Source organism: Sitophilus oryzae, unplaced genomic scaffold (genome assembly GCF_002938485.1).
Source record: "Sitophilus oryzae breed Bouriz unplaced genomic scaffold, Soryzae_2.0 scaffold_1809_pilon_pilon, whole genome shotgun sequence".
In the NCBI taxonomy this organism is placed as follows: Eukaryota; Metazoa; Arthropoda; class Insecta; order Coleoptera; family Curculionidae; genus Sitophilus; species Sitophilus oryzae.
In genome coordinates, this window is record NW_022146512.1 from 40,239 (window position 1) to 59,966 (window position 19,728).

At 30.5% G+C, this 19,728-nt stretch overlaps 1 protein-coding gene across 1 annotated transcript; it reads left to right on the forward strand.

Annotated features, from left to right (window-relative positions):
* The first annotated feature begins 1,305 nt into the window (after positions 1 to 1,305).
* On the forward strand, positions 1,306 to 3,458 carry LOC115883114 (transmembrane protein 185B). Its single transcript, XM_030901417.1, has 7 exons — positions 1,306 to 1,592; positions 1,713 to 1,889; positions 1,945 to 2,152; positions 2,207 to 2,332; positions 2,390 to 2,524; positions 2,582 to 2,705; positions 2,761 to 3,458. The coding sequence occupies exons 1-7, from the start codon at positions 1,555 to 1,557 to the stop codon at positions 2,967 to 2,969; spliced, it is 1,017 nt and encodes a 338-aa protein (XP_030757277.1). The 5' UTR covers positions 1,306 to 1,554; the 3' UTR covers positions 2,970 to 3,458.
* Positions 3,459 to 19,728: the final 16,270 nt, after the last annotated feature.

Here is a 19,728-nt window from a genome sequence, read left to right on the forward strand (position 1 = left end):
TAGAGTTTTATTTCTATTTAATTTTATTGACTATGATAATACATAATAAGCGTTCACGTGTTGTGCGAAGTATTAAAATAATATAAATAATATACCCTGCTATGATCGAAAAAAATAGCGTCAGCGATGACTATGAAATGAAGATCGCTGTCATTTTTTATGTAAATTTATATGGGAAATGTCCTCAATCGTCATTTCCCAGCCAACTGGACGCCGTTTTTTCGATCATACGGTATATATTGACAAAAAAACACTGAAAAACACATATGAAGGAAAATTAAAATTATTTGTTTTCTACTGAAAATAATTCCAAAATAACTTGCACTCCGGCAACATCGACGATCTGCGCATGCGTAGTATCTGTGACTATATGCAGCAAAAACTCGTTTCAAGGTCAGCCACCGGATCCACACCAGGGTTCGGTAAATTACATGTTACTTTTAAAAACTACATAAACTACATTACATGTAGTTTATGTAGAGGGTGTAGTTTATGTAATCTATGTATGTAACTTTCAAATATCAAAGATTTGAGGTGAGGTTATAATAAGTTGAAGCTTTAAAAACACATAATGTATTTAAGAAAACAGAAGAAATATATGGCTTTAAATATATATTTACCTCATATTATCTGTATTACACCTGATACAAAGGAAAATTATTCATAATATCAATACATAGTTTATTAACGTAGTTTTCATGTAGTTAATAAAAGGGAAATGACGTAGTTTTTGAAGAAAAACTACACGTAGTTAATCAGGTAAATTACGTCTTAATTAACTACTTCCGAACCCTGATCCACACCATTACCTAATCAGGGTTCGGAAGTAGTTAGTTAAGACGTAATTTATTAACTACGTGTAGTTTTTCTTGAAATGAAAACTATGTTAATAAACTATGTATTGATATTAAAGGATATTATGAATAATTTTCCTTTGTATGAGGTGTAATAGAGATAATATGATGTAAATATTATGTTTAAAGCCATATTTCTTCTGTTTTCTTAAATACATTGTGTTTTCTAAAGCTTCAACTTATTACAACCTCACCTCAAACCTTTGATATTTGAAAGTTATATACATAGGTTACATGTAATGTAGTTTATGTAGTTTTTAAAAGTCACATGTAGTATCCCGAACCCTGGTTTTAAGCTTTTTCGTTTTTTACCTGTATTTTACACCAAAACGTAAAAAAGGAAAAAGAATCGATACCACCATAGTGAAAATAAAATCGATACACCCATCCCTACAAAAATTAAGTTTTTATGGATACGTCATATGTCATTTATTAAAAAGGGATGTCACAAAAATTTTTTTTTTTAAAAATAAAATATTTTCTGTAATTTCTGTTTGGGATAAAGTTGGATATGTTATACTGTTTTATTTTTTTTTCTTTGAAATTATATTTCTATCAAAAATACAGTGTATGATTTCTTCCAATACATAACTGACTACAATTTTACCATTACATTACTAGATGTTGGTTAGTAGATGTTGACTTTAAGAATTATTTGAAAATAATGGATTTTTATTTTCGTATATATTTATAATGCGAAATGAATTTACAAACGGTTTTTCAAGATTTTAATTCGAGGTGAGTGTGTTCTCTTATTTTCTTCTTTATTCAATACAAAATACAATAAACATTTGTATATAGTCAAGTTTTGATCTTGTTCTTGTTATAACTAAAATGGATATTTTTCATTACTTTTAGTAAATTTGTTGTGCATACCTGCCTATTAACTTTTACTATTATATTTGCATTAAAATTGGACAACTATATTACATGGTCATATTGGACAGTTTTTTCTCCAATATGGGTTTGGAAAACGTTGGTAATTGTTGGGGCTATGATAGGAAGTTATGTGTGGTGGAGATACCCACATTTCAGGTACTATATGTTCATTTCCATATTTTCAAAATTTTACTATTAAATATATTTGTAGATTGGAAGGTGAAGCTTATATTCATTATAAATCTATGTTAATATCATTAGCATTACACTTAATATTGTTAATGTTCGAGTTATTGGTTTGTGATAAATTAGAATCTTCGAGACATTTATGGATATTAGTTTTTATTCCACTAATTTTTATCAGTATTGTTAGTATAGCAGTTTGTATATGGGCAGTTAAACACGACAGAAGTTTTGAGGTAGAGGATATATATACATATTTCTAATCTGGCCTAATAAATTATATTTTATAGTTGGAACTTTTCTGTGCTGTTAATATATTACAGTTTATATTCTTAGCCTTAAGACTTGATGGATTCATTGGATGGTCGTGGGAGGTTGTTTTTGTGCCATTATGGATTGTAATGTGTTTATCATTGGTAAAATATTTGTTAACTCTTTTATATTTTTAATTAATTTTTTCATATCATACTTAGGTAGGTGTCTTATACACTATAATATTTGCTGCTATACTTTTACGCACTCCAGAAGTTAATGCACAGCAAAAAAGGAGCAGTCTTCACTCTGCCTTAGGGTATACCTTTTTAGTAATTCCCATTTTGATATTTCAGGTAAAATATAGGTAAAGCATTATTATGGATTTTATTATTTACATTTTTAAATTACAGGTTTTATTAGCTAACAAATTAGATGAAGATATTCAAATTACTTTTACAGCTGTTGTTAGTCCACTTTTTATATCATTCTTTACTTTAATTTTAATGTCATTTAGTGCCAAAGGGGCAAACAAGTGTAAGTGTACACAGGTATTTAATATATTTTTTTAATAAGGAGACACTTTTTGAAGGGTGGTTTGGCATAAGGAAAGATTTTTGCCCATTCATCTTAGGTGCATGCCCATTGCTACAAGAATATGGTAATATTGCTTATCATACTGAACCTCATCAGAACGGAGTTGAACTTGAACAACAAAATGATAAGCAAAACACACATACCAAGAAAGCAGATAGTATGAAGCCAGTATTACCTATTGTAAGTATAGAGATGCCAGACTGAAATTTTCAAAATCGGAATGAAATGTTCCATAAATGGTATGAAACTATTGAAAATGTGTTCAGAAATAAGAGCAATTTTGTTAAGAGTATATATATATATATATATTGTATAATTTATGTATCTGTATTTTTTCTTTTATCTGCATGATTTGGATGCAAAAGGTCAATAGAATATCCAATCATATTTATATTACGATATTTCTTTGTAATTACTTTCTGTGCTGCCAAATTGGGGAACATTTACCTTGTTTTCATTTACTTTTTTTTCAATACTATTTTTTTTTTTAATTCAATTTGAAAAAAAAAATATTTTTATATTACATCTGGAATATTACTTTAATTTTTGAACGATAATTATTATTTATTGTAAAATGTGATTAAATTTTTTGTGATTTAAATGCACAAGTTATGACATAAAAGTATTACATTTTTTTTAAATCTTAGGAATAATGTTTGAACCAAATCAAAACAACTGTGGCCCAAAATTATTTATATTAGCACTTTACACAAATCAGTGACCTTCAAGTGAAACTAAACTTCTGAGAATTGGGAGTGGAATATATACCGGGTGCATCTCAAAAGTGGCTCACTCCTATAACTTTTTTAATTTTTCAGATAAAAAAACGAGATTTGGTATGTTAGTATATATTAGTTATTATATATAATATTATATATAAATTAGGATTGATTGACGTATTCAAATGTTTTTGGTCATTTCCTGTTTCACCGGAAATTACTACAACTTTTGATTTTTAAATGGCACCCTCGGTATTTTTTTACTTTATTCGATAGAAAATGACATTCTGAATAGAATTGCTGTCCTCCATTTGCGAACTTCGAGTTCCGGGCGTAAAGCCTGGGGCTACTCGAGAACGGTTCTGAAAGGAGCGGTGCGCGATAGCCTGGTGCCTCCATATGGCGCGGAACAGTTTTGGAGCTTTATGACTCATTTGAATGGAGTGAGAGTATCGCGTTCTTGAACAGTTCAGAGCTGCTCAACTGCGTGAAAGGAGGACAGCAAATGACTTATCATATGTCAACTTTTGACATTCTCGCTAAATAAAAAATTGTATTTTAAATTTCAATCTAGAGTACTATGACTACATATGTTAAAAACACCAGTTCTTAATCAAGGAGCCTTGGAAAAATAGATTTGACCGTTTAATGTCTTTAGTGGCTTGTCCTGGACGGTTAAAAAATACCCAAATTGTATTTTTAATCATATCTCAATTTTTTTAAATAAAACGAAGGTGGCTCATTAGCATATTTGGAAAAAGCATTTTTTACAAATAATTTGATACCACACACTTGGTATTTAGAGTCAAATTTTCGTTACAAACCGCAAGTTATAATTTCAAATAAACCATATGCGAAAATGTCAAAGTTGACATATGGAATGTCATTTTATTCAGAGTGTTATTTTCTATCGAATAAGGTATAAAAATAAAGAGGGTGCCATTTAAAAATCAAATGATGTAGTCATTTCCGGTGAAACAGGAAGTGACAGAAAACTATATAAAGGTGCGTTCACACCGCTCCGTACCGCGCAAGACATTTTTTGAACATGTACTTTTGAAGTGTATTTTTTTTAGCGCGCACAAAAGTATATTATGTTAAAAAAATGATTTGCGGGGCGCGGCGCAGCCGGTATGAACGCACCTTAATACGTCAATCCTAATTTATAAAATTCAAATATACCAAATCTCGTTTTTTTAACTGAAAAAATAAAAAAGTTATAGGGGGTGAGCCACTTTTGAGACGTACTTGGTATACAGGGTGTTGCACTTCATTCGCCTCGGTTGATTATACGAAAACGGAAAGATGTAGAAACAAAATATTTTATGGGTATATGTGGAGAGGTAATGTGGGCATAATTTAAAATTATTTTGAATTGTACAGGGCGTTTCAGAACTAAGATCCATACCAAAGTTATATTTTTTCTTATGGAACACCCGGTATTTTATTTCATTTTTGGATTCTTGGGCCCAAAAAAAGGTATTTATTATAAGGGTTAAATATGTTTAAAATCTTTGGTTTTTGAGATATTGAAAGATATTTAAATTTGCATGCTACAATAGAATAGATTCTTAACACCCTGTTTTCAGAATTAGTTCTTGTACTGAGTTTAAAGGTAGAGAAATAAACTTTACAGAAAAATGTTATTCCTTCCTTAAATGTATACAGGGGTATCAAAAATTGCTGGTCTATTTTAAATATATTACATAAAAACTTCGTTATTTCAAATGCAACACTATGTATTTTTTTAAATAAGTCGAAGCAGATTTAAATGCTCTTTCAAACTATATTAGGGTTTCCTATACCTATCTGGCTCAGATTTTGAATAAAAAGCGATTTTTCAATAAAATTGTAATCAAGATGGCTAGTGTTGTCATGGCAAGTTTGTAGTGACAGTTTGTAGCTATTTTCAAAATCGAAATTTGTTTATGGACTTATTTAAATTTATACCGGTTTACTTTTATTTAATTTATCTACAATAGTTTAATAAATAATATTTATTAAACATGTGTTTATTATTCTATCAAGAAAAACGAAGAAGTAAGTAGTCTTTGAATTATTTTACGATGACTTGTAGATACATGGATTTTCTATAAAAGAGCCAATTACGGCAAATTCATTTTCTTCACTTCCAACGACAAGTTTCTGCCTACACTACCAGGCGAAATAGGACAAGAAGTTTTTCAAAGAAACTCTTATCAGGAAGATTCCTATTTGGATATCTTTGAGCATAAGCCCTTGAGGTCAAGAAGCAATTTTCGTCACAAAATAATATCACTACTAACGTATCTATTCGTTCCGCTAGCAGATACTGCTTTATTTTTCTTGATAAAATAATGAATACTTACTTATTAAACTATTGTAGGTAAATTTAAGTAAACTGTTATAAATTATAAATAATAATGTCCATAAACTAATGTCGACTTTGAAAATAGTTCCTAACTGTCACTAAAAAATTGCCATGGCGACACCAGCCATCTTGATTACAATTTTATTTAAAAATCGCTTTTTATTCAAAATCTGAGCTAGATAGATATAGGAAACCCTAATGTAGTTTGAAAGAGCATTCGAATCTGCTTCGATTTATTTAAAAAAATACAGGGTGTTACATTTGAAATAACAAAGTTTTTATATAAAATATATCCTTAAAATAGATCAGCAACTTTTGATAGCCCTGTATAAATTTAAGAAACCAATAGCATTTTTCAGTAAAGTTTATTTATTTCTCTACCTTTAAACTCAGCATAAGAATTAATTATGAAAAGTAATGTACAGGGTGTTAATAGTCTATTCTATTGTAGCATGCAAAAAATACCGGGTGTTCCATAGGAAAAAATATAACTTTGGTATGGATCTCAGTTCTGACACACCCTGTACATTTCAAAATAATTTTAAATTATGCACATTGCCTTTCCACATATACCCATACAATATTTTGTTTCTACATCTTTCCGTTTATTTTTTAATATACCTTTTACCCACTGTTTAGTGTTTTCTATTTTAGCGGCCTTGGATAAAGAACAAATAAAAATTAGTATAACAACAACAACAGAATCGTATCATTCGTATCGTATCTTATATTTTAGCCGTGATTGTGCTTTCGGATTCATAATCATAAAGTCGCAGTCACAGTTAATAGTCACAGATAATACAAAGTCGCTGTCACAGGTAAGCCTGTGAACAAAAAATCACGGTTTGGCTCATCACTAGTTTTTGTAGATTTCAGCTGTATATTTGAAATATAAAGTGGGTGTTACCAATTTTAACCTTAAACAAATAATACCAACTACAATATATCCCAATAGAAAGTAATATTCACTAAATGAAAATTCTTAGACATAGCATGAGATACAGGGTGGTCCGAAATGTATTCCGTAAACTTCGGCAGCATATTCTGCAGATAAAAATAAGTAAAAAAGTTCGTATAAATGTATGTTCTAAAATTCTTAGTTTCGGATATACAGGGTGTAGAAGTTTAATTTTTTTTTCGAATTTTTCCAAATAATTTCTGAACTAACGTCAATATTGGATGAAAATTGGTATCTGAGAGTTTTTTGACATGATAAATTTGATTTTGATGTCAATATGATGCCTATTTGTAGGGGGCGCCACTTACATGTGTTTTAACTGTTCTGAAGAGTAATAACTTTTCGTCCGTACCTGTATAAAATTACTAGGTGAAAAAATATACATATCCATGACTTTTTACGTAAAAAATGCCTCTTGATAAAAATCGCTACTAGCAACCGTTCTCAAGATATTTAGAATGGAAATACATTATTGACAAAAAATAAATACGTCGAATAGTTAGTTATTTGACTGAAATAATAAATTTGAGAAATTTTTATTTTTTTAAATTAATCATAAATGATAAAACAGTTTCTGCTGAACTTTTGGCAGAAAAACATTTCAAATTTTTGATTTCAGTTTAAAGGCGCGTTTATACCGGCTGCGCCGCTCCGCGTCGCGTCGCGCAAAAGATTTCTTTAACGTGTATTTTTGAAGTGTATTTTTTTAGCGCGCACAAATATATATTAAAAAAATGATTTGCGCGGAGCGGCGCAGTCGGTATGACCGCACCTTAATAACTATTTAGTCAACATGTTTAATTTATGTCAGTGATGACAGGTATTGATTATTTCGATTTCATATATCTCGAGAACCGTTACTCGTAGCGATTTTGGGTCAAGTTTCGTTTAGCCGAAATCTGTTAAAAAAGAAAAAAACAATTTTTTGTCATTTAGGTACCTCAGGGAGTACTATATTACTGAAAAAAATTAATGTTATTTCATTTTAGACGTCTTTGTAAATACTAATACGAAAATGAAATTCCGCGGAAATGCGCTGTTGCCATTTTTTTGAATAGGGTTTAGAAGTAACGAAATGAGATATATAAGAAAATAATATTATTTTATATTGTAGACTTATTTTTAAGCACCGATACAAAAATGAAAATCCGCGGAAATGCCTTGTTTCACCACTATGCAGTGATCAATCTTCTTCCCGACCTTTGACACAGATCAATGAATATCTATTCTTATCAACTTAATATCGTTATGGTCAATAAATGCGAAAATTTGAAAAAAATTGCCAATAAAGCATAGAAACGACAACTAAACCAAACCAAACCCTAAAAAAACAACCAAATCAAACCAAACCAACTAAACCCACTACAACCAAACTAAACCAAACCAACTAAAATCAAACCGAAAGTATGCAAAAAAGTAGAGAATACTATGGAAAACTTCGAAATATTGAAGATTTTCTATTACACCACCCTTATGATAAATTTCCGCGGAAATAGTTATATAGAAAAGTTATAGCAAATTATTAATCAAACAAAAATATGTAGTTTTTATCTTCCTATCACATTTCGGCACTTCTAAACCCGGAAAAATCAATAAAAATTATTGTGACAAAAATATATTTTCGAATAAAAATTAGTTCACATCGTTATATTAAATGTTTTTACGTCATTCTAATAATGAACAAAACTATTAAAAACACCGTAAAGTTTTAAAATTTAGTTAATAATAAAAAAATTATAAATTCGAGATTTTTCTCAAAAAAATTCCGCGGCAAAAATCAAATTATGTAGTGCTAGTTTTCTTGTATAGAATCATTCTATAAACCGATATTCTATGTAACTGATTTCGGCTAAACGAAACTTGAGCCGCGATTTTTACCTATAAACCTTTTTTACGTAAAAAAAGTCGTAAATGTATATTTTTTACTCGGTAGTTTTATACAGGTACGGACGAAAAGTTATTACTCTTCAAACCATTTAAAAAATATGTACGTGGTGCCCTCTCCAAGTAGAGTCATATTGACATCAAAATCAAATTTCTCATGTCAAAAAACTTCCAGACACCAAATTTTCATCCAAATATTGACGTTATTTTTGGAAAGCAATTATTTGGAAAAAATCGAAATAAAAATGAAACTTCTACACCCTGTATCTCCGAAAATAAGCATTTTAGGACATACATTTATACGGACTTTTTAACTTATTTTTATCTGTAGAATATGCTGCCGAAGTTTCCGGAATACAGTTCGGACCATCGATACCATCTTGTATAATTTAAAAAAGGCATCCATTTTTCTCAAAGAGACCTGGTTCAAATTAAATAAGGTAGAAAAAAGACTCAAAGTCTCGGTCTCAACGTTTATACAATGTTAAACTGTTACACGTGTTTCGCTCATATACGAGCATCATCAGACAAATACAATTAAAATTAAAAAAAAACAACACTGGCTTAGTGTTGTTTTAATTGTAAAATGTGAACGTGTATTTGGATTAATTTTAATTGTATTTGTCTGATGATGCTCGTATATGAGCGAAACACGTGTAACAGTTTAACATATAAACGTTGAGACCGAGACTTTGAGTCTTTTTTCTACCTTTTTTAATCTTGTATAATACCTATTATGAGGAATAATTAACAATCATCTTTTCTCTTTGGCTGGAAAGAAAACAAGAAAAATATAAAAAATCACACACTCGGTGGCATTTATTTACAAAATATGATTATTTTATCGTTGCCAATTTTATAACTTATATTTAATGAACAGATTGTTTTATTTTTCTCAACATAGGCTTAATGTTATCCCATTTGGCGGCGCAGTATATTCTTTACATCACTAAATCTGTTTCAAGCTTTATTAATTAATATGAAGTTGTGCCAATATAAATAATTTTAACTATTAAATATAAGTGTCTTAATTGTACATACTTTTCTAATAAACTAATTTTTTATTAATTCTACTGTTCTTTTATTGAGCTTCATTCAGAACCTCGCAATTAGTGGATTCGATTAGCGTACAAATGTGTTCCTTTAATCTCAATGTAAGCATTCAGAACGTCAAAATTAGTGGTAGAAAATTTTCAATTAGTAGAAAAAGTTATCAACTTTTAACTTTTCCACTAATTATACTTCAAAATTTGCGAGAAATGTCATTTTGGCCTTTGATTATCTTCCATAAAGAGAAATTGTGGTTAGAAATTAAAAGTTGATTGTTTTATAAGCTAAATATTAGGTCATAGATAAAGTAAATAAATTTATATTGGAAAGCCCATCAAAATATATAATTGTTTTGGGTCGCGACCGTTGTACGTGATCTAGCGCTGCTATACCGGTTGCTAAGCACAACCGCAAACAATAACAAAAATAATTTTCTCTTGTCAAGTCAGAATCTTCAAAAATTATAAAATCTTTCAAAATTTAAACCGCCCTCTACCGAAAAGTGTTAAAAGCGTCCATTCTCAAAGTAATTATTGCTATCTTGTGAGTTTAATTTAAATTTTACTTACTCAAACCCATGATAATTGTGAAAAGTGGCATTAAAAACTATAAAAATGTGTTGTGAACTGTGAACTGCAAAAACCATCGTGGATCGTGGCATAATGTCGGTTTCCAATGTTTCATAGGAATTTCACATACATGTCCTTATATAAAATAAAGTTTCTTGTATGCAACATATTGTATTTTATTTATAAAATTAAAAGAAAATAATAAATTTGAATAAATAGTATTTGGCGACATAGTTCCGGAAAAAGCCGGACCGCTTCGATATTTTCAAAAGCTTGGGTCGCGACCTTTGCAAGAATAGCGCCAAATAGTGTTTAGATTGTCCTTATGGACACTTTCCAATCTAAACTTGTTCCATTTATCTATGTATTAGGCTTTCTCTATGGATACAACTGACTAACGCAAGCTCTTACTAGGATATTTTATTAATTTTAATTGTGTTTTTTAGACATTGTGAATGATAGTAAACTAAAAAGTATAAAGTGTAAAGCTTCATTCAAAACCTCCCAATTAGTGGAATAAATTAGTGGTTCCAATTACACTTTCTAATTTATGATCATTTACAATGTCTAAAAAACACAATTAAAATTAATAAAATATCCTAGCAACAGCTTGCAGTAGTCTGTTGTATCCATAGAGAAAGCATAATGTTTATTATTTATATTATATTTATTATATTTATAAAACAATAAACTTTTGATTTCTAACCAAAATTTTTCTTGACGGGTGATAATCAAAGGCCAAAATGACATTCCTCGCAAATTTTGAAGTATAATTTTAGTGGAAAAGTCAAAAGTTTGTTTTTTTTTACTAATTGAGAAATGCCCCCACTAATTATGACGTTCTCAATGCTTACATTAAAATTAGGTGAACAAACTTCTACGCTAATTGTAACTCCTAATTTATTTCACAGATTTCGAGGTACTGAATGAAGCTTAATTGCAACCATTAATTTATTCCACTAATTGCGAGGTTCTGAATGAAGCTGTATACTTAATTTATTAAAGTCTTGTTTCGATTTTCTCTAAAGGGGTAATTCAAACAAACAATTCAGAATTTGGTAATAATTGCAGTATCGCCAGATTTTGATTTTGCATCAATAATTTAAAACCCCCTTAAAAATCACCTTTGAGATAGTAGAGATTATTTTAATTCAAAAAGAACTGACGTGACTTTACTGACTAAAATTATAAAACAGAATCTTAATGATTATTTATTATATTACTTATATGAACACATACATTAAAATATAAATTATTGTAATTAAAACAACACTGAAATGGCTTAAGTACAAAAATTCGATTTGATAAAAAGTAAGACACTTACTTTACTGAGATATACCGGGTGGTCCATTGGCATTGGCCATTGGAAACAGGAAATCTCATGCAAATGTTGAACTCTCTAAATATTGGCTCCGCTATTGATTTTACAGCGAAGTCGTAAATAGGATTTTACATCGTTTTACCATTGTTTAATAGGATACACATGCCAAAATTGAACAATCTTGAACAAGCCGATTTTAAGTATTTTAAGAAAGACTGCATCCATTTTTAAATTAAAACTAAACAGGTAACAATGCAAAACCAGACAAATGTCAACGTACCTTAAGTGCTGTCAACCTATGATATCTGTTATAGGTTGACAGTACTTAAAATGTCAAATGCAATTTGCTGTACTGTCTACTTGCTGTCTACACTACTACGTTATAGTACTTAAGGTTAGTATCATCGAAATGCATTTTATAATTTAAAACTTGTTTGAATTAGGCGAAAGCCCTAATATATAGAAAATACATTTTTAGCCGACCAAACCAACAGATATGGTAGGCCGAGGGGTGAACACTTAGGGATTTATGGTGTACACATGAGAGGATTTCCAGGGGATGTACCGAGGATGTAGTGGATGTACCGAGGATGTACTAGAGGATGTAGGGGATGTACCGAGGATGCAGGAGATGTACCGAGGATGTAGGGGATGTACCGAGGATGTACTAGAGGATGTATGGGATGTACCGAGGATGTAGGGGATGTATCGAGGATTTACCGGGGATGTATTTCGAATTATTTGGGGCGTAATTTGCCGAATGCGATGTTTGAAGTCATCCAAATTTGTTGGCTTTTGAATACTTTTTCCATAAGATATCCTCCTCGGTATCCTCTCAAAAAAGCTTTTTTTTCATGTTTTTTTTTTTCACTTTTTAATTTATAAATGATAATAACTCCAAAAAGCTTGGATTTGGGTATAGCACTTATATGGAAAATATTCAGAATGTTAAGGGCAATTCAAAAATGCAAAAAAATAATTAGGTTGCCACGAGGGTTGCCACTAAAAAAATTGTTTTGAACAAAGCATTTTCGAGACACCCTGTATAATATTCATTTTTTGCATAATCTGCCCCGGAAAAAATAAAATTGATGTGGCCGAGCGATTTCCAAAAAAAATGTTCTCGAGATGTTGATATTTATTTATTATTTTACAACCACCCTGTACAAAATCTAATAGGATCATATCGAATATATATTGTGAATATAGATAGATATATATATATTTCCGATATAAAGTATTTATAAAGGGATATATCGGTATCTGTTATATCGGTAGCTATATCGATATTTGTGGACAAATATATCGTTACTAGGCTTTCACGTATGCGAATTAGCTTGTGCACACCCGTTTTTCTCAATGAATTTATTAAATTAAGTTTGCACAAGCCGATTTGCACAAATTTCATGGGAGTGAAAATGGACCTTTATTTGATGTATCGATAAAAATATCGATACTCAAGACTTTGTGGCTTATCCCTACTCATAACCTCAAAATGTCTCGCAAAATGTATGTATAAGTTTATGCAAAAATGTGTTTGTCATGTATGTTCATATTTTATTGCATAGTGCCGTAAGCGTTGTGAATTAAAGGGAAGTGTGTGTAAATAATTATTATTGTACCCTCTATACGTCAAAAATGAAATTCATAAATGCGAATGCCTTTAACGCTGCCCGCTGCCTATTTTTATTTCTGTTGTATAAGGTAGATACCTCGGTAGCCAGTAGCGTAGCGTAGGCCCCGCAGCACCCGCAACGGCGGGGGGCCTCGTGATTTTGGGGGCCCCGCAGGGACCTCAAATTTTATTTACTAAATACATATGTGAACAGCGTCCCCTACAATTTCCAAAAATAAAAGGGAAAAAACTTTAACTTTTTTTGGACTTAATTTAATTTTTAAACTACATTGTTACCTTAATAATGTAGTATGTTTTAATTTTAAACATATATTTTTTAGCCAAGTAAAACCTACATAAAGCTATGTATATTATGTTTTTTAGTGTGTTTTTTTTATTTTAATATAAGGGCCCCAAAAAAATCTTGCGGGGGGGGGCTCACATTTGTAGTTACGCTACTGTCGGTAGCTACTCGATCTCATTTTTATTTGGAGTTCAAAATACGAGATTGATAACATTGCACATAATATAGGGTATGACTAAGTTATTTCTTTTTCTTTTTCAGCCGACAATAAACTGCATAAACGGATATTGTTCAATTGCCACTAATAAAACTTTAATAAAAAAAGGCCTAAAATAGGGAAGAATTAGGACATAACCTCAAAAGTTATGTCAAATTATTGAGCTTGACATTTGAAAAGTAATGACACATAAAAATGTAAAAAGTGTTTACATTTTTTGTGTCATCAGTTTGACGATTTGAAATTGGCGCGCGGAGCCTGCTGACCAATGGTGCCGTTATCACCTGTGAAGTAGTGACCAACCTGCGCAATATCATACCTTGTTTTCTTTTTACCATGAGCCGAGATTGTTACAGCTCTGGCAAGATTTGATATTGATTGGCGCGCCTTAGTTTGATTCTTGATGACCCCATATAATTTTTTTTAAATGGTTTTGAATTTTTTTTATCCTTTTAAATTATTATTCTATTTTAAATTATTTTTATCCATAGTTATACATACATATTATAATAAAGCTCGTAATAAAGTGGGAGATGGCTCTAACATAAATAACAATTAAATAGTAATTCCGGTTTCGTCGGAAGTAAAGTAACCTTAATTTTGTTATTTTAAATAAAACACCCTGTAAATTCTTATATCCTACTAGTAAATTAAGTCGAAATGGTGCTTCACCTTGTTTTTTGATATCTTTAATAGTTTCGGAGATAATAGCGTTCAAAATTTTAACTTTCTTTTTACCATTCAAATAAAATTTTTAAAAAATATATATAGGGTGTCCAAGATAAGTATATCTCGAAAAGTATTTTAGATACGTAAAACGGTTCATCACGAAAATTATTCTAAATTTATGGTGTACACACGAGAGGATTTCCAGGGGATGTACAGAGGATGTAGTGGATGTACCGAAGATGTAGGGGATGTACCGGGGATGTATCGAGGATGTAGGGGATGTACCGAGGATGTACTGGAGGATGTAGGGGATGTACTAAGGATAGAGGATGTAGGTGTATACTTTTTGTCCTATGTGTTTACCCCTCGTGGTAGGCTATTAAGATCGGTAAAAAAAAGTTTTTAATTTCACTCAAAATGAGTTATTTGGGTCATAAATGACCTAAATACAAAATATTTTCATGGTGTCTGTCTGTCTGTCTGTAACACGATAACTCGAAAACCGCTAAACCAATTTTAACCAAATTTGACACAAAAATACTGTGGCATCCGAGAATCTGGCCATTAGTTTTTGGTGGTTGGTAAGGGGGTATGGGAGGTTAAAAATTTTAAAAAATTGTAACTCCAAAATTACAGTAGCTAGCGAAACGCGGTTTTCAATTTAAGATTAGGAATAATATTTGCAACAAAATTTGTAATAACATCAAAATCAGCCAAAGTCGCAGTTTTTGAGATAAAAAAAATTGGAAAAATTCCTTTACTTTGAAGCTAAAAGAACTGCCTACCAGCTTTTTAACATATTTTAGTATGGGCGGCTATACGTGCCTCCCGGCGCTAATTTTTTAACTTATGGTATGTTGGCATTTGTGACCTCACTGGTTTTGCATTGTTACCTGTTGAGTTTCAATTTAAAATTAGATGCAGTTTATTTCTAAATTAGACAAAATCGGCTTATTCAACACCGTTCAAATTTGGCATGTATATTCAGCATACGCAGACCTTTAAAAAACGTATTTACGACTTCGCTGTAAAATCAAGAGGGGGCCAATATTTGGACAGTTTAAAATTTGCAAGGGATTTCCTGTTTCCAACACCTATGCACTACCCGGTATATTGTATATACAGGGTCGCTGTTATGTATGGAAACGGTCGATTATTAGGTCAAGTATAAAAGGTACCGCAAAAAGTTAAATACAAAAATTATAGGGTTTTTAAATGTCTATTGGCGAGTAATAAATTTATGTATACAGGATCGGCCATAAAGTCGTGGCACATCAAAATTTCATTTTTTTTAAATAGAACCCCCTGTATATTTATATTTTAATTCTTCTTTCAATTCCAAGCAAAAATCGAAATACACACAATGTACCTCAAACCAACCGTTTCCGAGTTATTGACTTTTGAACATATCACTTAAACAATTTGATTTAATTAATTTCGATATGTTCAGTTTCATTTAATGATACCATTCTGCCGAAATTGTGATCTTGCTGTAATGGGTTTTTAAATGCCTATTAGCTATTAGGACATTTAAGTATACAGGGTCGGTCATACAGTTGTGGCGCATCAAATTTATTTTTTTTAAAACTCCCTGTATATTATTGCATATTTCAATTCTTCCTTCAATTTTAAGCAATAATCGCAACACACAATGTACATAAATTGAAGAATTGAAATGTTAAACGAAAATTTTGTAATTTCCCGACTTGGTATAATCTCATTTTACACATCTATAAATGCTTACTTGAGAACTAATGTCAAATATTATTAAGTATCACAGTTTCAACAGAATGCCATCGTTAAATAAAACTGAATTTATCGAAATTAATTAAATAAAATTGTTTAATTGATATTTTCAGAAGTCAATAACTCGGAAACGGTTAGTTTGAGGTACATTGTGTGTATTTCGATTTTTGCTTTGAACTGAAGCACAGAATATCTAGCTACGCAACAGAAAAATACTCGAAATGAAAGAGCTAAAATTGCACAAATAGAATACTAGATGGCGCGACAATATCATAATCAGAATATAATTAGAAATGTTGAACTTTCGGTTTTGGATCGACGGCTCGTCGACGGCCTTATAGCTCGGCTAAATATGCACAGTTGCCAGATTCAAAAAGACTTGAATTGGCATCCCATTCATTTTATTGTGTATAATGTAGTATGTGTTTCTTTCTATTCTTCTTTTCTTGTCAGATACACTTATATTAATTATTCCTTTGGCTATTAAAATAGTTTTAAGTATATTATTACAAACATATACATTTTTAATATACACTATACCTTATAATGTTAACTAAGAAAATACCTTTAATTACTTTTAAAATTAATAATATACAGGGCGATTGATAGTGATATTCATTAATGCTGGAACGTTAGTAATGAAATATAAGTTTAATAATAATGGAAATAATTTATTAAAATGCAGTACAAAAAATGTTAACTGACTAAAATTTACTATAATAACAAATTTCTTCCGTTTGCCACGTTATTTATATAGACCTAGGTAGATTTTAAAAAGTGACACAGGTACAATTAATAATATATTAGTTCGGCATAAAAGTTGCTGTCACGACATCGAACAATAAATTAAAATTCGTAAAATAAATTAAAATTATTAATTAAACAAATCTTTATAAAGAAACGCAAGTATACCAAATTTGGGCCCAATCGAACTCCAGGAAATGATATCATAATAGTGTACTATATTATGGTACCACTCGATATACTTTAAGGTACCATAATATTGCAATGTCACCGAAGATCCGTAGTATACCAAATTTAAGAACAATCGAACGCCATGAAATGGTATCGTAATATGGTACTATATTAAGGTACCACTTTATATACATCATAGTTCAATCATATTACAATGTAACCGAAGATACGTAGTATACCAAGTTTGAGCCCAATCGAACGCCAGGAAATGGTATCGTAATATGGTACTATATTAAGGTACCACTTTATATGCATCATAGTACCATCATATTACAATGTCACCGAAAATACGTAGTATCCCAAGTTTAAGCCCAATCGAACGCCATGTACGTAATATAGTACTATATTATGATACCAGTTGATATGCTTCATGGTACCATAATAATGCAATGTCATCAAAAATACGCAAGTATATATCAAATATGAGCTCAATCGAACGCCAGGAAATGGTATTGAAATATGGTACTATATTAAGGTACCACTTTATATGCATCATAGTACCATCATATTACAATGTAACCGAAGATACGTAGTATAACAAGTTTAAGTCCAATCGAACGCCAGGAAATGGTATCGTAATATGGTACCTCTTATTATGCTCCATGGTACCATAATATTACAATATCACCGAAGATACTTAGTATCCCAAATTTAAGCCCAATCGAACGCCATGTACATAATATGGTACTATATTATGGTACCAGATGATATGCATCATAGTACCATCATATTACAATGTCACCGAAAATACGTAGTATACCAAGTTTAAGCCCTATTGCCGCCATGTACCTAATATTGCTATGTCATCAAATATGGTACTATAGAAGGTACCACTTTATATGCTCCATGGTACCATGATATTACAATGTCACTGAAGATATAGTATACCAAGTTTAAGCCCAATCGAACGCCATGTATCGTAATATAGTACTATATTATGGTATCACTTGATATGCTTCTGAAAAAAAACGGCGTCCAGTTGGCTGGAAAAGGACGATCGATGACATATCATCCCATATAAATTTACATATAAAATGACGGTGACATTAATTTCATAGCTATCGCTAACGCCGTTTTTTTCCCGATTATACAATATGAACTTGGTATGAACACAATCGAACATCAGGAAGTGGTATCATAATAGTAGAACAATACTTATTATATTGTCGCCGAATTACAATGAAAATTCAGGATTCAATTATACAATCAAACGTCAGGAAGTGATTGTAATTTAGCTCATAAGATTTAATTCCAACTAACATGGCAAACTGAAAAAAACAGCTCTGATCTATTTTAATATGTTTAAATCATGTAGCAAATTTGAAGGTAGGCTTTATCAGGAAGTATTACGATATGAATTATACACATTGGCAACACTGCACAAAATTCTTTTAAATTTTGTTTGTAGAAAACTGTTTTCTTTTAAATTTATTGCCCTCTATTATGTAATAGCGAAACTAGCACATCAAAATATCTGATTTGGAGACAGACTTTTAAAGCCTGTCTCCTTTTGCTACCTACAATTTTATACATGTAACGAGGCTTCTGTTGCGTAGCTAGATATTCTGTGACTGAAGGAAGAATTGAAATATACATTATTAAAAAAGTTATAGTAAACATTAAATAAGAAATAGACCTTTGTTTGATGAATTTAGAGTCTGTCCAAAGAATAAGGGAATAATTCGACAGATGTTATCTAAGAAATGACAGAAAATACAATTTATCTATGAATTAAAGTTACTGTTACAACTGCCACTGTCATGTAGTCAATAACTCGGAAACGGCTGGTTTGAGGTACATTGTGTGTATTTCGATTTTTGCTTAGAATTGAAATATACATTATTAAAAAAGTTATAGTAAACATTAAATAAGAAATAGACATTTGTTTAATGAATTAATTTTAGTCTGTCCAAAGAATAAGGGAAGAATTCGACAGATGTCATCTAAGAAATGACAGAAAATACAATTTATCTATGAATTAAAATTACTGATACAACTGCCACTGTCATGTATCCTCTCATTGGACAGACTATTAATAGTTTCAAGGCAATGTGCAAAATATTGACATATTAAAGAAAAAATTGTTTAAAGCTGCAGTGATGAAATATATATTGTTTAATTCAGAAATAACCACAAAAATACTTGTAAGTATACAATATGATTAAAAAGTTTGATTGAGGTGTGACACATTAAAATAATTTTTATATGTATAGAAATTACGTTCTCTTTTGAACTATCTAAGCCTGTTTGTTCATAAATAAATCTTTTTGATTGCACAGTATTTTAAAATTAAAAATATTTGAAAAAATATCAACAACCTGTCCCCAGAAGCAAACTATGTTGAGTCACAAAACACAGTTTCGAGAAAAATCATTTAAAGTTCATTTCTGAAGTTATTTCCTAATTATTCAGTTATTTTTAATTTTATGACTATGATTGTAATATTTGGTATATGAATAACTTATTTTGAACTTAAATAAAATGTAAAACAGTTTTTAAATAAGTTATACCAAACATGACTTATATATTTGAAATATGGCAATTTTGGACTTAACATAGTTTGCTTCTAGGGTACAGACATATCTC

Excerpts from the sequence above, each read along its gene's own strand:
- LOC115883114 (XM_030901417.1), top strand. The coding sequence starts at position 1,555 with ATGAATTTACAAACGGTTTTTCAAGATTTTAATTCGAG. Across the intron at positions 1,593-1,712 it reads TTTCAAGATTTTAATTCGAG|TAAATTTGTTGTGCATACCT; the intron begins GTGAGTGTGTTC and ends CATTACTTTTAG. Across the intron at positions 2,333-2,389 it reads TTGTAATGTGTTTATCATTG|GTAGGTGTCTTATACACTAT; the intron begins GTAAAATATTTG and ends TATCATACTTAG.